Here is a 22,448-nt window from a genome sequence, read left to right on the forward strand (position 1 = left end):
TCACCCACGTCACAAAAGAGCGTTTAAGTTGAATTCGTTTTGAACAAACATGGCTACCGCTGGAGATCTGGGATGTTATGATTCTGCCATCGAGTCTGTTTTAGAAGACATTGACAGCGCATTAATTTTGAAAGAGGAACAGAGAGACGCAATCAAGGCATTTGTCAATGGAAAATATGTTTTTGCCGTCCTTCCTACGGGATTCGGTAAAAGTTTAATTTATCAGCTGGCCCCGATGGAGTTGTAATCCTAAACGGAGAACTTGTTCGTATATGCATTGCCCTTTATTGTTTCGCTCAAAAAGGTTGACCGTGTGAACAAGTACTCTCCCTACCCTTAAATTAATTTTACAACACCGGCAAAAATCGTTTGTATTCATTCTTCAAGCATACTTCAAGTCTAGTTTAGTTCTGTTGACAACAACTATGCGGTGCTTAACATAGGCTACGTCACATACTCTGTTGCTCTGATTGGTTGTAGATCTATCCAATTGAGCGAAGAGGCATTTGTTTTCCAGGCTCGTTTGAAACACGCCCTGTAGTCAAAGCCCAACGGAGAGTTCTCAGACTCATATTCTGACCAGAATTATGAGTATGACAACGTCAGGCTAAGCTTTGGCTACAATCAGATGTGAATTTAGGAGCTAGAGCTAGCTAGCGTGTCAAAAACGCCAGTGTGTGTACGTAACGTTAACGTATTTTAAGGTTTATAAATATAATCCACTTCCGTAAAGCGAACCCTGCAAACTCTGAATCCGGGGGCAACTGGCGGACTTTGGCACTGTATAGATACAAGACATTTTCGTAAAACCGGTTGCCGCTTGGGTAGGACATGATAGTGAATGCCTTCATTACAATGTCTTGTAAAATGTGTTTGTACAACCAGCCAATAAGATCCAACTTTGCACTTTGTTTTTGCTGGTTCGTTTAAAGCCATTTCTACCTCTTATCTCCCTGACAATCTATCAATGTCAATCTTGATGACTGCTAGCTGGCAGTACCAGACTTCACTTGACGATTCAAAGATGGCTGCACCCAGTAGTAAAGTTTAAAACGTTTTTATTAACAAATTGAACATTTTGCTGTTTTAGTTGTTAGATAAAGTTTTGTGATGTTATTTTAAGAATTATATGCGCCGTACTTCATAAATAATTTCAGTTCCACTTTAAACAGTCTGTTGAACTGTCGTCTCTCAGACAGCAGCGTATATGCAGTGAGTAGCTCACGCATACACCAGAGGCGCGAGGCGCAGCAGCGTGCGCAGAGCCGTTGGAGTCTATTGAGCCGCCAAGTCGTTTTCGACAAACCAGGGACTGAATTATTACAATTTTTTAAGACATCCTGCACTTTTTCCTCTCAAGGTTTCTTGTCTTTCGGCCGTATATTTTCTCTTCAGTATGTGCTGATGTTGAAAGGGAGAGGGGAAGGTAGAATGGGCGAAACCCTCAGGTTCCCCCTGTAACTCTGGAAATGGATCCGACGTTCTCACGGGGAGACAAAGGTATAAACTATGTTTTACCTCAACATATAATAGAACATGTTTTAATGCTTTCATAATAGGTAACCCAGGTTTCAAATAATACTGTCTGCAATGACCAAATTACAGTTGACAGGTTCGTCTGTATCGTATGGGCTTTTCACTTGTTGAGTGAACATATGACCGTTTGAGGTTACTGCAGTAAGTGAAAGAGAATCGTTTAGGGGCATATTTTATGATAGTAGTTATTCTAATTTCAGATAAGCTACCTTAATTATGAATTCGCAGTCATTATCTCATGAAATATGTTGTTTGCACCTTTTGGGGGCTATTTATTTCGAGGGCTATTTACTATTGCCAACTTTTAACATTACATTTTAGGCCAGCCTACATTTATTTACAAAGAGTAGACTGTTGGAACTCAACATTGAAACAGGTAATCTAACATATAGACTATCTTGTCTTCTGCAAAGAATATGTAGCTCCCCACTAAATGCTTGGATGAAACACAGAGCTCACAATTAACATTACCTATCCTCTAACATTACTAACATTCGCCGGGTTTCCCAGATTCGTTAAGAAGCTCCTAACGCTCAAAGCTTCTTAAGAGCGTTTTAAGAACGCTCTTAAGAAGCTCTTAGTGTTAAGAGCTTCTTACCGAATCTGGGAAACCCGGCCAAAACCTCTATACATTCTGTGTAGCCCAGGTCAGACATGCATTCAATGCTATATTAACGTTTGCCATGCATGTTCATGTTTAACACACATTATCATGTCAGCATATTCTGGCAGTTGTACATTGGGGGTTTGTTTCAGCAATTATAAGTATTTGTGTCAAAAACTTTCTTTCAGCAATTTAATATGTCACATGGGTATCATTTAGCTTGCAAGAGTCGAAAAAATACAGAAAGTATTTTTATCAGGAGATGTTCTTTTGAAACAATCATTCCTTTTCCCATTATTTTATCAGTCAGCAACTTGCATAATACAGTATGTAGGCACCATGTTTATCCTAATTCATTATATTGTTGGTGGTGCATGCTATACTGTCGCTCAAATGGCGAATAATAATTATCAGTGAAACATAAGCAAGATAACGGGACAACATCAAATTGCAAAAATAGATGTTTTTCCTATTTCCTTCCATTGCCAGACTCATTATAATTTCATGCAGCTGTATAGTGGTCAATTATATTGTAACACTCCAATTATATTGTCACACTCCAAGACATTTGATGTCTGTGGTGATTATGCACTCTGTCAAGGACAACATTTGTTGCCACACTATGTTTTTGTATGAATTATTAATCAGATTCATACAGTACAGCCTATCTGGGGATGCTTTCATGTTGGGACAAAAAATATAGCTAACACAGAATAGAGATTTGGCAAACACATTTCTAAAGTGTGATATTTGCAAGATAAGCAATTGTTTGATCTTACCCTGTTTTTCATCCACGTGTTGTACAGTTCCCATGGCAATATGAGATTATATTCCTGTATACTCCAAATCTGGATACTTTCTCCATGTTGGAGTAGATGCATATTGCAGGTGGAATACATTTGCAATATGGATCGTCTAAATTCCTTATGTCAAAGGTATTATCCAAAATTTTCCAGTTATGAATTTAGTTTACAGGATAAGCATAAAGGTTACTGCTGTTGAAGTATTTTTCCCATCTCTACATTTAATTTAACCCTTTATTAGAAACTCTTGCTGTATATCATTATGGAAGATGTCATGAAGAGTAAAAAAAAAAGTGATTGAATCAGTTCACCTTACAGTCTTATTTGGCTGATTGAATGGTTATTAACCTTTGTCAACATTGGCCGGGTTTCCCAGATTCGTTAAGAAGCTCTTAACGCTAAGATCTTCTTAAGAACGTTCTAAGAGCGTTCTAGAGCACCCTTAGAACGTTCTTAAGACGCTCTTAGCGTCTTAAGAACGTTGGCTGCAGAACTACAAACTGCCATAGCCTACTTTGTCGGTGTTATTAGTCAAAATGTCAAAGAAATCTGTGGTATAGCAGCATTTCATTAAAGTACATTTACAAAGTACCGGGTGACTCGAAAAACGTTGAATGCAAACTCTGCCAACAACGGTTTATTTTTCATATTTCGACGTCAAACATGATGTAGCCTACCACCTGAAAAACGTAAGTTGGCCTAGCCCTACTTCGCTCATGGTAACTCGCTGGGTTGAAAAATGAATATGCCTATTATAAAAATCACATCCAAATCAAATGACATTATCTTCTCCGGCCAAGACAACAAAATCTTTCTCTGTTGCACCGTTCCCCATTCAGCTTCTACGTAAGTTTGCATGCTGCAAATTTTCAGGTAGTGATAAGCGCGCTCTGATGATTTGCATGTTAAACACAACAATATTTTTAATTTGTAGTACATTGTAAGAGATACTAAATACCATCGGCATTCGGTTACAATAAGACTGGTGATATGAGTCTTATTATTAGTAGGCTATTAGCGGCTGAATCTGCAATGTCCAGCAGCCATTGAGTCAGATTGCGATAATGTTTGTATAGTGTTTTTGTGAAGAAAAAAAAGCGTTTAAAAGTTCGATTGGATTAGATTTTCAGACGTTTTAGTCAAGTCTTGGTCGACCAAAGAAAATCTTAGTCGGGGACAGCCCTAAGGTTTATAGCTATTATTAAAGTATGTCTGTTGCCACTACTTGTGAAGAAAAACTGCTAAAAGTTCCAAGCATTGACCTCAACCCCAGAACAAAATGCAGAAGTGTTGAAATATCCTTTTAGCAGTATTGCTGTATATATGTCCAGTACCAGTCAAAAGTTTGGACGCATTTTCTCTTGAACATGTGTCCAAACCTTTGGTACCAGTCAAAAAAAAAATTGTTGTCAAAACCATCAGGGTATTGGGAAATTATAATCCATAGAAGACATTAAACATTATATGTAATACAGTAGGTTTGCACATCTGAGTTTCAAGCTTTCTACAAATGTTCCTAAAGATGTCTCTGTCTGTCTTAAGGCATAACCTTTTCACAGATCCCTAGTTGCATTTCAATTGGCACCTCACTGTGATAATGTTCAAAGAAAGACCTATAGCTTTCAGCTATTTTTTTCAATGTTAGGGATGGAGTGAAGAACTACAGCTAGCTAATTCGGTAACCCATATTAATGACATCAAAGGTTATGTATATATGTGAGTGTGTGTGTGTGTGTGTGTGTAGCAATCCAACACCTGGTAGGTCAGAAGGTTTGGTAATAATTTGCATTATAGTCTACTTACACAAAATGTTACTCACTTAGTTTAATCGAGGCGTTGAAATGCCTTTATTCCCCAATACGTCAGTAAGGCTTTTAAAATCAAATTTTTGTCAGAGATTGCTTTAAATTTTGGTCGCAATGGTGCTTTAACTGCTTTTTTTAGGTCCACTGTCATATTTTATATTGGACATTTTGCCACGATAATTAGCTACAAGCAATGTCGTACGCAGTATTATATGAAAACCTGATCTGATTTAATTTAGGCCTACTCAGTCAGTTGTGTATGTTTCTTATGGACCAATAGGGGTTAAGTTAAACTGGTGTGCTTAATCCTTTTTTGTTTCTTAGAGTCCAATAGGGGTCAAGTGTTTTTCTCTCTCGCGTAAAAATAAACAATATATATAGTCCAGCCAATCCGAGGGGCCCTGCACATGTGGGGCACTAGGCTGCAGCCTAGGGTAGTTTGTGCATTAATCTGCACCTGAATGGAAACAGCAGACAATTGTAGGCTACATCATAATTTGTACAAATACCAGAGCATTGGCAATTAGTTAAAACAATGAGAAATAGCTTTTATGATGTGCATAGGTGACTAAATGATGTGGAGGCTGAACAAGGACTTAAAATTGTGATCTTAAAATGTTTGGTACCAAAGCCACTGAAAAGAACTTTCATCACCAGCTGCAAAACGGGCACAGCATTATATATATATACAGTCATTCCAAAAATCTATGTGTGTGTCACCTACTTCATTATAAGCACTATGCACTATCTATCTACATTTTCAGGAATCTGTGTTTGTGTTTCCCACCAACATCAAAATCACTGACTGCATCATAGTAAGTACAATGTAACAACATGAACAACATGTAGTTAATATGCAATTACATTGTGGAACAGCCTGTAATTAGGTGTGACTGCCTTTGGCAAGGCAGTATTCTCCCTCTTATTTAATTATTATTATTTATTTTCCCACCCTAATTCGTCCTTCAGTTTTTGCACTACATAGAAAATGTTGGTGTTAAAATTTTCATCTTGGTCACGATTGCGCTGCTTGTGTTGGATTTTATGTTCCGTTGCACGGTATAGGTTTAATTTAAGTTTTTGTGGAGAAAAGTGAAGCTAACGGTGGCTAACTAGCTAGCCACAGTCATTATGTCACAATGTCACAAACCCACATGCAAAAACCTATTGTAGAACATTAGTTAAGCTGGGCTAGCTACCTAAAATGTCAAAACAGCTGCATAAACGCCACAGTCAAAGACCAGGGTGATAACATGTAGCTAGAGCTACTGCTAGCAAAGTTTCCAGGCTTTGTTATAAAAACACTGTATTTTCGTACGCCCTTCAACTGGTTAGCTCCAGAGATTCTCACACAGCGGTAGCCTAGTAGTAAACTGGCTTCTCCATTTTATGACAGAAAGACTTCTGTCTCCACACTGATTTTTTTTATGTCAGTCCTAGATAACATACATTGATGACCATTTTGGACCATAATGCAATCTGAAATGTCCTGTGACATCATATTGTATCAAAAAGAAGACCCGAAGGAGCCCCAAAACATGTGCCAAAGTAAGTAAGCGTCTTTTCATATGTTGATTTTTTGACCTTTTCAGTCACTGGTGCACTTTTTAGCAATACCAAGTGTCTTTTTGGATAACACTTACAAAACATTTATAATGTGTTTATATAAAAAAAAACTATTTGATCTAAAAGATTACCTCAAAGTGATTATAGCTAAGTAGTGATTTTCCATAGCTGGTTAAGTTAGTGCCTGATTATAAAGAAAAAAGTGTAGCTTTGTCATTCCTGGATAACAGCTTGTCATTCTTGGATAACAAAAAACCTCTGTTAGCCAGGACATGTCATTCGTTATCTAGAATGACATGTATAACAATCTATTTTTTTTTATTAGTATTTGTAAACTTTGACGCATAGTTATAGTAACATATTAACATTATTTACATATTTGTATGTTTTCACCCCATATTCTTTCCTTAATTAATCTTGATTTCGTATGATTCCATGGGTCACATAGGTCATCATCATTTATTTGAATGTTGTAACGTCAGTCAAACATGAATAATGTAATCATTTATTAATGTCGCAACATTTGATTAAAGCCTTAGTATATAGATTCTGATATTTTAAGGTCAATTCTGTCCTTCCAGATGCCTCTGTCTTATAAAGAGAGGCAGAGACGGTTCAGAGCCAGGAAAAATGCAGAAGCTAGGGCTGAGTATCTTGAGAAAAAGAGAGCAAGGTATTATAGTGATAAACAAGTGAAGTGATTGTATGTAACAAGCAAACTTGAAATATTCTTAAAAATAGGTTCACACTAATTAGTTTACTAGTTTAATGTGTCAGACTATACCCGTGGCCATTGTTTATGAAGCCATATCGTTTTACAGAGTTACTGTCATATTTTGAAAATAAGATTGTAGTCAAATTGATGTGATTACAATCTAATACTTTTATTATTATTACAGTTTGTAGCTACTACAAATCAAGGCCAGTCCCCAACACACCTGTACAGCTGATGAGCCCTTCAGCTGCAAAGAAGAAAAGGGAGCAGTGGAGGGTAAACCAAAGGAATCGGAGGGAGAGATTAAAGCAAGTCAATGAACTAATGAACGACACTCCAGTTTCAATGTACAGGTCTAGTCTTGGAGAACCCCAACCCAAACCACTGGATGACCCTCAGCCACACTCACCCAGAGAGCCAGATGTACCTCAGCTACAACCACCCAGAGAGCCACAAGAGGATGTCCAGCCACTTGCTTCGTCTACCCCAGAAAGAAATGATGGCAACATGGCAAAAAAAAAGCCCAAACAACAATAAACTAAAGAATGAAATAGTCAAACTTAAAAGGCAACTTTCTCTGTCCCCCCAAAAATCTGAGAAACTAAGAAAACGTCTGCAAAGGGTTAACAAAACAAAAGCTGCACGCGTCAGTGAGAAACACAAGCCATGTGGAGCCAAGAAACTCTGCAGTAAAGAAGGCAGAGGTTACTCGCTTCCTGTGTAGGGATGAAAATAGTACACTTTTACCTGGAAAAAAAGACAAATAATAAAAAAACAAGAGAAAGTTTAAAGAAGAGTCCTACAAAAAACCATGAAAGAAATACATTTACACTACAATAAGGAAACACAAAAGGAACTGACACTGTCATATAGACAGTTTGTGTGCTTGCGCCCATTCTACATCACGGAACCTAAAACAAGTGATCGCAACACTTGCGCCTGCATTGACCACGAAAACTTCCAGATACTTGTGGAGAAACTATTTCAAAGTGGCTTTGTAAAAGTGGTAAGTGTTTCACAGTTGTTGGCATCCATTGTGTGTGATCCTCTTTGAAAAGATGTATGTATCGTGTTTGTGTTAAGTGCTGTTACAAAGATGTGGAAATAGCTCCTCAAGAGCAGAACACCACCACCACATGGCTACAGTGGGAAAGGGTCAAGATCATCTCTGGTGAGAAGGAATTCACAGACTTTGTAAAAAAAGCTGAATGTGGAACATGGCAGGACCTACAAAGAATACTAAATGAAAAACTTGATCTGCTTGCCAAACATCAATACAACTGGATACACCAGGTTGAGCAGTGCAGACAAGTGAAAGAAACCATCAGTGACACAGAGGTAGTGGTCCACATGGATTTCTCGGAAAACTATGGTTGCAAGCTCCACACCGAGATTCAAGCTTTCCATTTTGGTCGAAGTCGTAAAGGATATTTAAATAATGTTAGTCTTGCCTTCAGAAGCTTTTGTTAAACACACCCATTATTCTTTTTTTGATCGTGCCAGACTGCTTTTGTGGGACAATGAAGGTCCTCAGTGACTATACCCCCACTTACGTCTGATGGTAACGTCTTGTAGCCTATATGGTTCTATGAATATGCCCCTTTCAAAGGCAAATGTTAAAACAAGTATATTTTAGACACACTTCTCGAGCTTTTATTTATTACATTATTAACACGTCTTGTTAGATCACATTATATCCATTAATAGACGTTTGGTTTTCTAGGTTGAACATATAAAACACAGGTCGCATTTCGACACTGATGTAAAATTGAAGGCAGTGTGAATTTCGTGGCATTTCGTTTGAATATAAAGTTGACAGTAAGCTATGGTAAGTCTGCATTATGGAAGATTTCGGTTACCAAAATAACTAAGCTTTCTTTGCCTGGCGAGAACAACGACGGAGCTGTTCATGTTAACAGTTTATTTCATCCGATACAATGCGTTGGAAATCATACTCATATCACGAAGAAAAAAAGCAACATATGTGATGAGTTCCATCTAGAATAGCCCTATATTTAGCCCTATAGCCTATTTCTAAAAAACAAGTAGAAGGAATACTATACAGTGACAGAATACATTTCAGTTAAGTTTGCATCATGTCTCTGATTCTTATCGGACTTTCTGCCCATAGATTCTGCCTTAGCTCACACGCTATTAACCATATAAATCTATGCTCGCGACTGGTTGTCGCAAAGTATGACGTGTACAGCTAGTTGCAAGCGTGCACAAGGTCTCGGAGCTAGGGAAAAAAAGAGCCACCGTTTAAAGCTAGACCGGAAGACACGGAAGTGGAAATATGGCCGCGTCCAGTCTTGCGCTCTCGCTTGCCTCACTGCGCCACTGAGCACTTTTCATAGAAATGAATGGGGACGCCATCTTGGAAGACAATAGTAGCTTACTCTAGTTATATTAACTCTATGCACTCACCTCTTTCGGTGGACCTTTTCCTTGTTTGTGCTCTCCTCTCCGATTCACATATGGTTTCCCAGCATCCCTCAAAGACTTTGCTGCTCTGTCCTTCCATTCATTTATGTTCGATCTTCTTTTTTTGCAGAGGTTTTGTCTTTTTATGTCCGCAGCGGACATGAAAGCAACCGGCGTCTCCATTTTTCGTTAGTGGACATAAACGGTTTTTCCGCGTGAGACTATTTTAAAGTTTAAAATACAGAGTTTTGGTCGCGCGAACACAACCCCAAAGTGATTCTGTATACAAAGTGGCACAGTTACATTCAAGTCACATGGTTATCTCGTTTTTTTTTACTTATACGGTTGTTCGTCGCATGAACACAATTATGAAATATGTTGATTCCTAAGTGTTTTATAAAAACGTTGTGTAATGTTAAGTTAAATTAATCAATTAACATTTTAATGAAAACATTTAAAGATCATTACAAACTTGTCAACTTCTCTTATTTAGTTTCAAGTTTGAGTGTTGGTTAGAAAAATTATACAAAATATGGTTTTTATGGTAATCCTGAAAATTATTGCAGAATGTCCTTCCGTCTAACAGTATGTCACTCCGGCTAACAATGACCCAGCCAAGTAATTTAACTCATATTTTTGTGTTAAATTACACAAATCTGTTATTTGTTGAGTTAAGGATAGGCCTACATCAATAGTCTTGTTCTCTTTACTGGATTTTTTAAATTTTTATCCCCCCCAAAATTACGATTTGATTTTGAATTATGAGTTATCGACAGCCAGAAATGAGCCCATGTCTATATGAAATCACAAATTGATTATATTAGTTGGGAGTAAAATGTCATTTTTTGAGAACTAATTATTTATTGAGCTCCAATAAAAAATATTAATACATTTGTATATTCCAACAGTGGGAGTAATATGACTAATTTCAAAATTAATTACAGTGACCCGGGAATGACATTTTCTTTGGGAAAAATATGTGAATCACCAACAAAAAGGTTTATTACATTCTTAAAATGAAAACATGTAATTGCATTTATACGCAACACTCTAAAAAGTATTGAAAGTCCTTAAATTTGATATTATTGTCAGTTTTTTTTTCTCCATTTTGAAAATCCTATTCCGTCATTCACCCAAGAACACAGCCCCACTCACCCCCATCACCCTGAGTGACTCCCCAGTCAACATTGTGGAGTCCTTCCGCTTCCTGGGCAATATCCTCTCCCAGGACCTCAAGTGGGAACTGAACATCGGCTCCCTCATCAAGAAAGCACAACAGAGGATGTACCTTCTTCGGCAGCTGAAGAAATTCAACCTGCCAAAGACAATGATGGTGCACTTCTACTCAGCCATCATTGAGTCCATCCTCACTTTCTCGAACACCGTCTGGTACGCTACTGCCAAGGACAAGAACAGGCTGCAGCGTATCATCCGCATTGCTGAGAAGGTGATTGGCTGCAATCTGACTTCCCTCGAGGACCTGCACACCACGAGGACCCTGAGGCGAGCGAGGAAGATTGTGGCCGACTCCTCCCACCCTGGACACTCCCTGTTTCAGTCACTCCCCTCTGGCAGAAGGCTGCTGTCAATCAGGACCAATACTTAACGCCACAAAAACAGTTTTTCCCTCCCGCTGTTGGCCTCTTCAACAAGGCCAAGGGTCCACACTGACTCTAAATGACTTCCTGCTTAAAACACATTGATTTTTCACAATTCTATCTTGTACATTTATGTTTTGTAATATTTGTATTTTTTGTATTTTCATATTGCAACTTATATTTTATTTTATTGTACATTTGATTTAATTATAATTCCACTTAGTACTGCTAGTTTATGTACCCTTAGTACAGATAGTCCACATATTTTAATTTTAAGTTCCTATATGTTTATTGTATGCACCTTCCTGCCAAAGTAAATTCCTTGTCTGTGCAAACTTTCATGGCGAATAAATCCCTTTCTGATTCTGACCATTTTTACACAGGATTGCCCAATTTCTTCGTTTTGTTGCAACTGTTGTGACCATGTGAGGCTGCCAGAAAGCCTGTCATCATTACCTCTGGCACTACGGGAAATTAAAAGAAAACCCTCTTTCATTCTACACTTCACTCTTAGTATTTTCAATTGTAAATGAACAGCAATTAGATTTTTAATCTATGCAATCTTCATAAATAGGCTAATGAGTATGCATATGCATAAATATTTAAAATATACAGAAAGTTTAGTTGTAAAATGTAAGTAATAAAACTGACCCATCTGCAACGGACACAAGCACACCTCACAATTTTCCCAGAAGTTGTACCCTCTCTAGTTACACACTCAAATTACACATGCATGCCCCTCTACATTGCTGGGAAAGATAGCAGGAAGTATCAAAACAGTGTTCAGAGACCATCTTGTGGGCTTCAGCAAACATTTCGGGAGCAATCTTGAAATGATGTCAAAGGGTTGGGCCAGTGATGCCTTTTTGGTCCGGGGGGAAAATACATGGTTGATTGCACATGCAGAGGAACTGCCAGACGCCCAGACTGGGATGCCAGTCAAAGCACCCTCTGACATAACCACAGAGGAGGACATGTTTAAGAAATGTACAAAAGATTAAATGTAGAGGGAATATTGAAACTGGTACTGGCTACATCTCTTTTTCCATGTCTTCTTATTCATTTTTATGGTGGATGAGGGAGTCTGGTGCCACCTGGAGCCACCTAAGTCAGATGGCTGAACGTTGAGGGAATCGGGCTAGTAATCTGAAGGTTGCTAGATCGATTCCCGGCCGTGCCAAATTACGTTGTGTCCTTGGGGGACACTTCACCCTACTTGCCTCGGGGGGAATGTCCCTGTACTTACTATAAGTCGCTCTGGATAAGAGCGTCTGCTAAATGACTAAATGGATGAAAAGGGTAAATTTTGCCAAACTCTTTCGAAGCAAGTTAAAGATCTTGTGGTTCCTTGATTGGCTACTTGACTAGATTTCCTAATATTTAGACTGGGGCACTGTGGCATAGAAATGCCCAATATAATATATCAAGTACAACATGACAGTGACACGCCATGTTAAATCCCCAAATTCACCTGCCAGTGTCGTTAATTGTGTCTGCCACTCTCATGATATCTAGGCTACTTTTACAATTTTATAATGTATTACACTTATGAACAAATGGTATTTTGCTGTGATGGTACGGACTGCCAAAAGCCAAATAATATGATATATTTTTCAAGGAACTTAAAATGTCATTGTTACAAACCTGCTACCCCTTCTATGAGTAGCCGTAACACATTGTGTGGATGTGGAAATTATATGGGAAATTTGGAGTGTGACGAGGTGCGTTATGAAACAACAGACCCACAACTAACTACTGGAATCATGGAAACATGTTCCTTTTGTACATGATACCAGCAAATTTGCAGAAACAGAAAACTACATTGTGCTGAGTTATAAGACATTATTCTACTCAGGGGATGTAGAGTTTTGTTTGTTTGTTTTTTACAACAGGTGTTTGGGGGGCCTTCAGTCCACTAATTAAATATATCCCGACATTCAGACACCATTATCAATAACCATTTAATTCTATATTAATTCTCAGGGTATCCACACCTACTTTGGAATCAAAATGTCTTTCATGCTTCTGGAAAATTGTGAACAATTGTCATTGTAGCACTAACAAAAAGCAACTGCTACGAATTTGTCTTCAAGGCACATTCGAACGCAGTTGTCACTCACTCCTTCGTCAGTCAACCAACCAATCTGGACTGGTGAATAAAACTTACACCCGAGAATACAGTGCCCTCCAAAAGTATTGGAACAGTGAGGCCAATTCCTTTATTTTTGCTGTAGACTGAAAACATTTGGGCTTGACATCAAACGATGAATGTGAAACCAGAGATCAACGTTTCAGCTTTTATTTCCAGGTATTTACATCAGGATCTGATGCACAAATTAGAAAATATCACCTTTTTGTTCGAACCCACCCATTTGTCACGTGAGCAAAAGTATTGGAACATGTGACTGACAAGTGTGTTTTGTTGCCCAGGTGTGTCCTATTACATACATTATTCAATCAATAAATACCACTGAATGTCTACACTCAGGTTCAGATTGGGTAAGATAGGTTTTGTCTATGCAGACTGTATTCAGAGGTGAAAACAACATGAAAACCAGAGCGCTGTCTTTGGGTGAAAAACAAGCAATTGTGAGTCTTAGAGAAGATGGAAAATCAATCAGAGCCATTGCAGAAACATTGGCCATAGCCAGTACAACCATTTGGAATGTCCTGAAGAAGAAGAAAACTACTGGTGTACTAAGTAACAGACGTCGAACAGGTAGACCAAGGAAAACATCAGCAGTTGATGACAGAAACATTGTGAGAGCTGTAAAGAAAGACCCTAAAACAACTGTTAGTGAGATCAGCAACAACCTCCAGATGGCAGGAGTGAAGGTATCACTATCTACTGTTCGCAGAAGACTTCATGAACAAAAGTACAAGGGCTACACCAGAAGATGCAAACCACTCATTAGCAAGAAGAATAGGAAGGCCAGGCTGGAATTTGCCAAAAAGTACAGAGATGAACCTCAAAAATTCTGGGACAAAGTTTTATGGACTGATGAGACAAAGATTAACTTTTACCAAAGTGATGGAAAGGCTAAAGTTTGGAGAAAGAAAGGAACTGCTCATGATCCCAAACACACAAGCTCATCTGTGAAACACGGTGGAGGTAATGTCATGGCTTGGGCTTGCATGGCTTCTTCTGGGACGGGCTCATTAATCTTCATTGAGGATGTAACACATGATGGCAGCAGCAAAATGAACTCGGAAGTCTACAGAAACATTTTGTCTGCCAATTTAAGGAAAGATGCAACCAAACTGATTGGCAGAGCCTTCATCATGCAGCAAGATAACGACCCAAAACACACTGCCAAAACAACAAAGGAGTTCATCAGGGGCAAGAAATGGAAGGTATTAGACTGGCCAAGTCAATCTCCAGACTTAAACCCTATAGAGCATGCATTTTACCTGCTTAAGAGGAGACTGAAGGGAGGAACCCCACAAAACAAACAACAACTGAAAGAGGCTGCAGTGAAAGCCTGGGAAAGCATCAAAAAGGAAGAATGCAAAAGTTTGGTGACGTCAATGGGTCACAGACTTGCTGCAGTTATTGAAAGCAAAGGATTTGCAACTAAATATTAAGTCTTATTCACTTAAATATGTTTTAAGTATATCTGTTCCAATACTTTTGATCACATGACAAATGGGTGGATTCAAACAAAATGTGATATTTTCTTAGTTGTGCATCAGATCCTGATGTAAATACCTGGAAATAAAAGCTGAAACGTTGATCTCTGGTCTCACGTTCATTATTTGATGTCAAGCCCAAATGTTTTCAGTCTACAGCAAAAATAAAGGAATTCGCCTCACTGTTCCAATACTTTTGGAGGGCACTGTATATGGACATTATCTAAGTTCGCTCAAAGCAATACAGATCTAAATGCATCTTTTAGGAATTGAATTTCCCATAAACAATGATTTAGCAGTTTTCTCAGCTTCACAGTATAAAATTATTTGAAGGATGTCTGTTAGTGGCCATTGACAATGACCATTTCTAACAGAAGCCTTAACAGTGTATACTGGTCAAAAAGTGATTAAGAAATGCTGGCTTCTTAAACCAAGTTTAGAATTCTTTTTGACAGCTCACTGTCATGCAGACATTAAGTTGCCAGCTCAACTCGCATCAATGGATTCAAAGAGGCTGCATGGGGTATCTAGGGAGCAAGATAGGAGGGACATTGCTGACAGAAACTGTACATGACAAAGTGCAGTGCACCCTCAATTCTGGCATTTCACTGAAAGGACTTAAAGACAGACTGAGACTTCCTATACACTAGTTTGATATTGATTGCCAAATCAATAATTTAATCTCACTTTCTGGTTGGTTCTAATAAAACTGACAGCTTGGAAGACCATTGAACACGACATGTGGTATAAAGTAACTTAAGGTAAAGCCACTATTTCTAGTATCTTTGTAGCTTTGCTTCTTATAGTAATTGTCATGCCACTAAGACTTCATTTAAGCAATTTTTATTTCTCAAGGAAGTTTTTGATTCACTACTTCTTATCACTTCCGATCTTGATGCGTCATAAATCTATTAGGGTTACTCATGTAGTATCTTTTTTCAAACTTGGCAGATTATATATAAACAGCTTTGTTTTGCACACACTCTTGACACTTGTTGTTGAATGAATTATGAACAGTTGAGCATTTTTCAAGTTATTGAAATGAAAGAGAAATGGGACACTAAACCCATTTTTATATTAAGAAAAATCCCTCAATGGCGATTTGACAGAAGCATGTATTTGTAGAACATCTATAATAATAGTCATAATCATTTTTGAAGAAATACTAGATAGTTTGTTGTGTCTTAGTGTGAACTGAAATGTGCTCTAACCTGTGTGTCCTCTTCTAAACCTTGCTTATTTCTACCTCTTCCCTCTTTACCTCTGTCTGTTTCGTCCCCTATGTGCATTCTTTACTCCACTCTGTCCTCTCCTTCCTTATCCATCCCCCTCCCATTCCCCCTCCAGACAATGAGGTCCATTTGAAGGAGATGGGCTGGGCTGGCATGCGGATGCAAGAGGGGGCCCTGTGGGAGCAGCACCGCAATCCTGCGCCATTCTCTTCCTGGATGATGGAGGGCGAGCCCATTACCTCTACTCTCTCCCTGCTACACTCTGGTGGGGGACACACATCCAAAAACATCGCCACTGCTGGTATGACCCTGGAGCAGAAGACCACCTTCGCCCTGGTCATATTTCTCTTTGTCTTCTTACTCATCCTCATTGTGCGCTGCTTCCGGATCCTTTTAGATCCCTACAGAAGCATGCCCACTTCTACCTGGGCCGATGGCCTAGATGGTTTAGAGAAAGGCCAGTTTGACAACACACTGGCCTAGAGCGGTACACTTGCATTGTATACACTTGTGTATATGTATTTCTCACACACACACGCACAAGTTGTAGCTCTTCTTGTTTGGACTGTAAATTCAGTCCACACAACTTTAACTTTAACCACGACCATAACTCAAATCTTAACCCCCAAACTATTCCTGACTAACCCTTAATATAATTCTAACCTACACCCTACAACCCCCATACAAATAAAACTTAAACTTGTGAGGACCAAGAAAATGTCCCCTCAACTTTAAATGTCCCTTGTTTTACTATTATTCACCTTTTATTTTTAAACACATTTATACTTATTTATACTTTTTTTTTTAAACACATTAGTTTAAAATACACCCTCAAAGTCCAAGTCAGATTCATTGGTTTATGATCTGACTTGAATAGAAAACACACAGTTTTTCAAGATATTGCCATTACAAAATAAATAGACAGACACATACCCACAAACTGAGATGCCTACACCTTGTAGAAATATTTGCTGCTCCCCTCCTCGCTGGGTGTTGTTTACACTATGAACATTTAATGAGTAGCAGACACAATAGTTACACGTATTCTGTCAAGTGTCTTGTTATTTTATTCTGGGGCTCCTTCAGTGCCTCACTCATACAAGGTACTCCTTTTCACAGTATCTCACTGAGACAAGACATCAACTACTCATGTCAGCACAATGTGAACCTGTGCATTAGTAGGCTACTCACATTCAACCTGGGGTAGGAGCTTCTTAAATGCATAGTTTGTCTTTCAGGTGTAAACTTGGTAAAAACGGGAGATTGTTCTGGTTCTTGCATTTTGAAGAGTTGAGAGTTTTGCTTGGTAATTATTCAATTATTTGTTTATTAAATTCTTCCGATTTTTTTTATTATTTTAAAAGGGTTTAGATTCAGATTATTATTAATGGTTTATCCAACTTTTTTCATTCTGTCATTTTTATATGGTTAACCCCTTACAGGAAATAAAATTGAGTTTTTTCTCCTGGTCTGGGTTAGTATTATGCACAGTACACTGGTCAGAAACAATACTTGCAAATACAAATTTAGTAACTGGGTTTGTGATTTTAAAGGGGCGATTGACTGGGTTTTTGGGGTATTTCACACTGTTGCTTAAGGTCTCCGAATAGGGTATGTAACATTGGTTGGGTTGAAAATGGCCCTGATGCTGTTCTATGCCCCCTGAAAGATCTTCTGAAATGTTCACAGGAAAAAACACTAGCTTTTCTCCTTTTATGGTATGCTCATTAATATTTAGATAAGCTGTGGGCTGATTGGTTGGTTTTCAATGAGTGAAGCTGGGGAGCAAAAACGCAACACGGCCAACAGCAGCACTCATTGAAACACCGAAGGTGGAGACTTAAAATAAAAACGCGCAAATAAATCTATTGTGTCTACACTACACTGTTTTCAACAGATTGACTACATATCATTTGAAATGATAACATTACTTGTTTCCACTTCTGTTGTTGAAGCAAACTGGATTGACTTAGGTGGGTAGAACGTTAGGCTACAGCTTAGCAACCAAACCATATCGTGATTCAATTCGGCTTCAGTTAGCTAGCTCTAGATATCTTGCTGAAAAATAACCTGACAAAGATCTGGACAAGAATGCATAGTGAATTGTAGATTTACATAACACGGGTTATTTATTTGAATGAAACACAGTCAGGAACATGAAACATTGTTAGCCCCATTGCCAATAAACTAGGCTAAATTATCACACATTCTACCTATGCTCTTGTGTTAGCAAGCTAAACTAGTTTACATGCCTACAGTCTAGGTGTTACTAGTAACAGTTACTAGCAATGCTAACGTGTCCTGTATCTAGCACCTGCCTATTCAGTTCTTTCAAATAGATTATCTAGACAGGTGTTAGCAATAAACCAGACTGGTGTTCGTTTTCTGGCTATTTTTTCGGAAACCTCCCTTCTAATGCTGACTACAGCTAGTCTAGCTATAGTCATTTGATGTGTGTAGAAACGTATTTAGCATTCTACCTATGCTAGGACACGTTAGCATTGCTAATAACTGTTAGCACAACATCATACTGTCCTTACAGCTTGCGGTTGCAATGAGCATACGGTCGGAACAGCATCTCTTTCCAGGTTCAGCTTCCTAGCAAATCCTGCTTGAAATTGTCCAAGGTTGTCAAAATTGTCTATGGTGAAATGTTCAGAGCAAACGAATGATTGAGTGTCGAACTTTGCCGGGATCTTCTCAAAGACAACAGCAGCCATGCCTGTCGAATGTTTGGCTCCTTGGGAAGACTGTGAGTGTTAGCCTTCCCTGTACAGCCTGGTACACAGCATTTACGACCGTGGTCCATTTTCAATATCCTTGTTATAATTCAAAACGTTCTTCTTTGTTATTCCTTATAAGTAGCCTACACAAAGCAGCCCACAGCTAAACTAGTATCGGAGATAGACGCTACCTCGGACTGGTCTGGATGTAAATTTTGGGGCATGACAAAGATACAGACCAGAGCCAAATAGGGCGGTCCCCCGTCGTACGTCACACCGGTGGCTTTGTTGAAAAGCTAGCGTTTTGCAGCCAAATTCTTTCTTATTGAGATTTGCATAGGAAAAAGGGGGCCAATGGACTTTGATATTCACTGTATGTTCATTTTACCCACCAAACTGTGGTTATTCAACTATGACAAGGTAAAATCGTTTTTTTAATCAATCGCCACTTTAATAATGTAATTATAATGATTTCAGAATACTGAAGGCTTTAATGTCAATCACAATTAGTAACCAAACCATGGCTCATGAAGAACAATATCATTTAAATAGAAGTCCCCTCAATACTATTTAGTAGTTGTAAAATCCTTTAAAACGTGGACATTTTTGCACTTACCAGTGGGGAATGTTGATTAAATGAATAACATTTTGAAGAGAATCATCAATGTGACTTTTATTGAGCTGGTTAGAATTTGTGAGAGCTTTACTACTTTTTGCCTAGACTGTTTGCATCTATCTGTAGTTTGCAACAAAAGCTATGTCACCACTGTCTGCTCATTCACTAACCTTGTTTATCTCTACTCCAGACTGATCTACACTGTAAAACAGTTGGCTATGCTAATATGAGATTTACTTTTCTGTTTATGTTTGAAATACAATTTGGCAATTGGTTAAAAAGTGTAAATGTTGTACATAATTTGTTGTCACACAAACTAAACAGATGTTAGGTTAGGCAACAGATTATTATGTGTTTTTACAGTAGGTAGGTCCTAGTTTCTATACCAATTGACAAATCAGTCAACAATAGTACACACTTTGTTTATGGCTAGGGCTGAGCTAACCATATTTAGTAAGCTGATGTTGAAATGTATTTGTTTGTAGACAATAGATGAATCGGGTGGGCAATGCAATACAATTCTATACAACAATAATGTACTTGATTTTTGTTGGGGGATGTTCTTTCTTTCACAGACAATTAGTAGATTTGTTATACTGTTTCACTGAAACCCTCTCATATATGTTGCTAAGAATAGTCATCTACATCGGTTAAAATGTGTGTTTCCAGAGTTTGTAACAACGACCAAGGTACTGTTAATAAAGTCCAAACATTTTCCGAAAGCTGCTGTTGAAAAGAGTGGCCTTTTCCAAACTGTGAAGTACATGTGGTAGACATGTATGTGTGTATGCAGGGTAAAAGTGTGCAACATGTGGTTATCTTATATCTATTCAGCAGCACTACCTTTACAAATCCACATGTGATAAGAATTATGAATAAATTGTTTCCAAATCACTGCCTGTAAGGATGTTATTCTTAATGTTTGTCGGGGGGGAACAGGGGACCGGAATTCTCTTAACACCGGCCGCATGTAGCAGAGCATGGGTGTGACATCACGCGCAGGTCCGCTTTTCTTACACTAGCCTACAGCTTTTATCGCTGCGGTTCAGCGCCTAAAAGTACAGTTTTTTTCTTAATGCCAGTATCGTACCATTTCAAAAAAGCCGGGCGCCGTTACGGCGATTTGGCAATATATATAGAATACAGTACCACCATTTCTAAAAAGCCAGTACCGCGGTACGGTACCAGTACCGGTATACAGTGCAACACTTGTTGGGTCATGACCGAAAAAACTATGTCGCGAGTACAAGCACACAAAATGGGTTTCCTCGCGAGCGACAGGCAAGTGGGAATTTTTTTTTTACTCAAAGTTGTCATTAAGGCATAAACGTTTGTGATTGGTTTAATCTGACAACCAATCGCAAGAGAGGAGATAATAGAGAGGCGAGGCCATAATTTTCTATCTTTTTCAATCCCAGGGCAGAGACCATCGTTTCCCGCAATTTTGTCTGAGGGCAGGTGAATCTCCTGGCCACAGGGCAGAAGTCGTATTCAGGGCAGGGAGTCAACTGTCTCTCTGGTCTCAGGGCAGGTTGTCTGAGGGGCAGGTGAATCTCCTGGTCTCAGGGCAGGTTGTCTGAGGGCAGGTGAATCTCTCTTGGTCTCAGGGCAAAAGTCGTATTTTTCTGTTCTCAGGGCAGGGAGTCAACTGTCTCCTCTGGTTTCAGGGCAGGTTGTCTGAGGGCAGGTGAATCTCCTGGTCTCAAGACAGGTTGTCTGAGGGTAGGTGAATCTCTCCTGGTCTCAGGGTAGGTTGTCTGATGGCAGGTGAATCTCCTGGTCTCAGGGCAGGTTGTCTGAGGGCAGGTGAATCTCTCCTAGTCTCAGGGCAGAAGTCGTATTTTTCTGTTCTCATGGCAGACCATGATACCTTAAAAGTGTTTTACATAACTCATTTCTAACACCTTCTGAAGACGACTCAGTATTCCCGGCTTTGGCCCAGTATATCTAGTTGGAAGCTGGGGACTTAATCCACAGTAAAGGAGCTGCAAGTAGGAATTTTTGCCATGTTAGCATGTTGAGCCATGTAAGAGGCTGTTATGAGCTTTTGTAAGGGGCCAAAAAGAGGCGCTCATGGACGACTCACAGGTGAAGCCAGGACCACGAATCAGGCTCGTGTCAGCAAGTTGTGTGAAGGTAACTGTGAGGTTTAGATGTCAAGAACATGATGTGTGAGAGTTGAATGGGCAGTGAACTACCCATCACTTCACACAGCTGATATAAGAACCTTTTGTATATAGTTTGGCTAGGCGGAAATTTTGATTTTCAACTAGGAGGACTCATCAATTGGCATCATCAAGGCACTTTCACATGCAAATCAGAACTTTTTTGGAATTACTGAATCTCGCTTCTGTCCTCAACAGTTCATACTGCATTCTTAGTTTGACTAAAATAAAAAAAATTGTATGCTTTTGCACTATATATTTATAGAAGAATGTCTGGCCCTTGCGAAAGATGTAAACTACATGGGTTTTAAATACCTACCAGTTAAAACAATTGGCCAGGCTTGCATGGAGGAGGACCCACACGTTGAGGCCATCTTAAAGGCTCAACACTGCAGGTTCATTGATCTGTTGTTACCAATGCCAGTATGCAAGATTAAAAAAGGCTTAGATCTACATATGTAGTACTGTATTACAATACCCCTATACCTTTTATATGTCAATAACATCTGTTTTCAATACTTTTGCAGGCAGACACTAAATCAAGATGGCGATGGAGGCCAACTGGTCAAATTATAACATTGCAACGCACGCCTTGGGCCAGAAATGTTGAAGGGGTGCTTTTCCCCTCATTCATGCGTGCCTGACCGAGGCAGAGAAGCTTTACTCCCTTCAGGTGTAAAAGTGTATGCCATGTCAATAAACCTGAACTCACCTCTGATGCATTGTGTTATTTCACAGGATTTTAGAGTGGTATCAGCATTTATGGGTAGCCTTCAAGGGCGAAATAGTCAATCAAACATTGGGGGGGACAGCTGTGGGACTTTCTGTGTTGGGCTTATTACCACATCTTACCCATATACATTCACTCACAATGTCAGTTAAGAGCTATTAATGTCAGTCTGGTGTCATGTACCTTAAAACATGTTAAATGAACTACTACTCTGTTAATAATGTCTAACATCCTCCAGAAACATACTTTTTTTTTCTTTCATTTTTGGCCACTATACTGCGAAATACAACAGCAACGCAAT

At 38.9% G+C, this 22,448-nt stretch overlaps 1 protein-coding gene across 2 annotated transcripts; it reads left to right on the forward strand.

The window, feature by feature from the left end:
• The first annotated feature begins 1,282 nt into the window (after positions 1 to 1,282).
• Positions 1,283 to 22,026, forward strand: LOC124463237 (cortexin-3). Of its 2 annotated transcripts, XM_047015057.1 has the most exons (3): positions 1,283 to 1,500; positions 16,029 to 16,214; positions 21,945 to 22,026. In XM_047015057.1, the coding sequence occupies exons 1-3, from the start codon at positions 1,470 to 1,472 to the stop codon at positions 21,953 to 21,955; spliced, it is 228 nt and encodes a 75-aa protein (XP_046871013.1). In that variant the 5' UTR covers positions 1,283 to 1,469; the 3' UTR covers positions 21,956 to 22,026. The 2 variants fall into 2 exon arrangements, with proteins under 2 accessions (XP_046871013.1, XP_046871012.1); XM_047015056.1 differs by lacking the exon at positions 21,945 to 22,026 and having other exon boundaries at positions 16,029 to 16,933.
• Positions 22,027 to 22,448: the final 422 nt, after the last annotated feature.

Source organism: Hypomesus transpacificus, unplaced genomic scaffold (genome assembly GCF_021917145.1).
Source record: "Hypomesus transpacificus isolate Combined female unplaced genomic scaffold, fHypTra1 scaffold_27, whole genome shotgun sequence".
Taxonomy (NCBI): Eukaryota; Metazoa; Chordata; class Actinopteri; order Osmeriformes; family Osmeridae; genus Hypomesus; species Hypomesus transpacificus.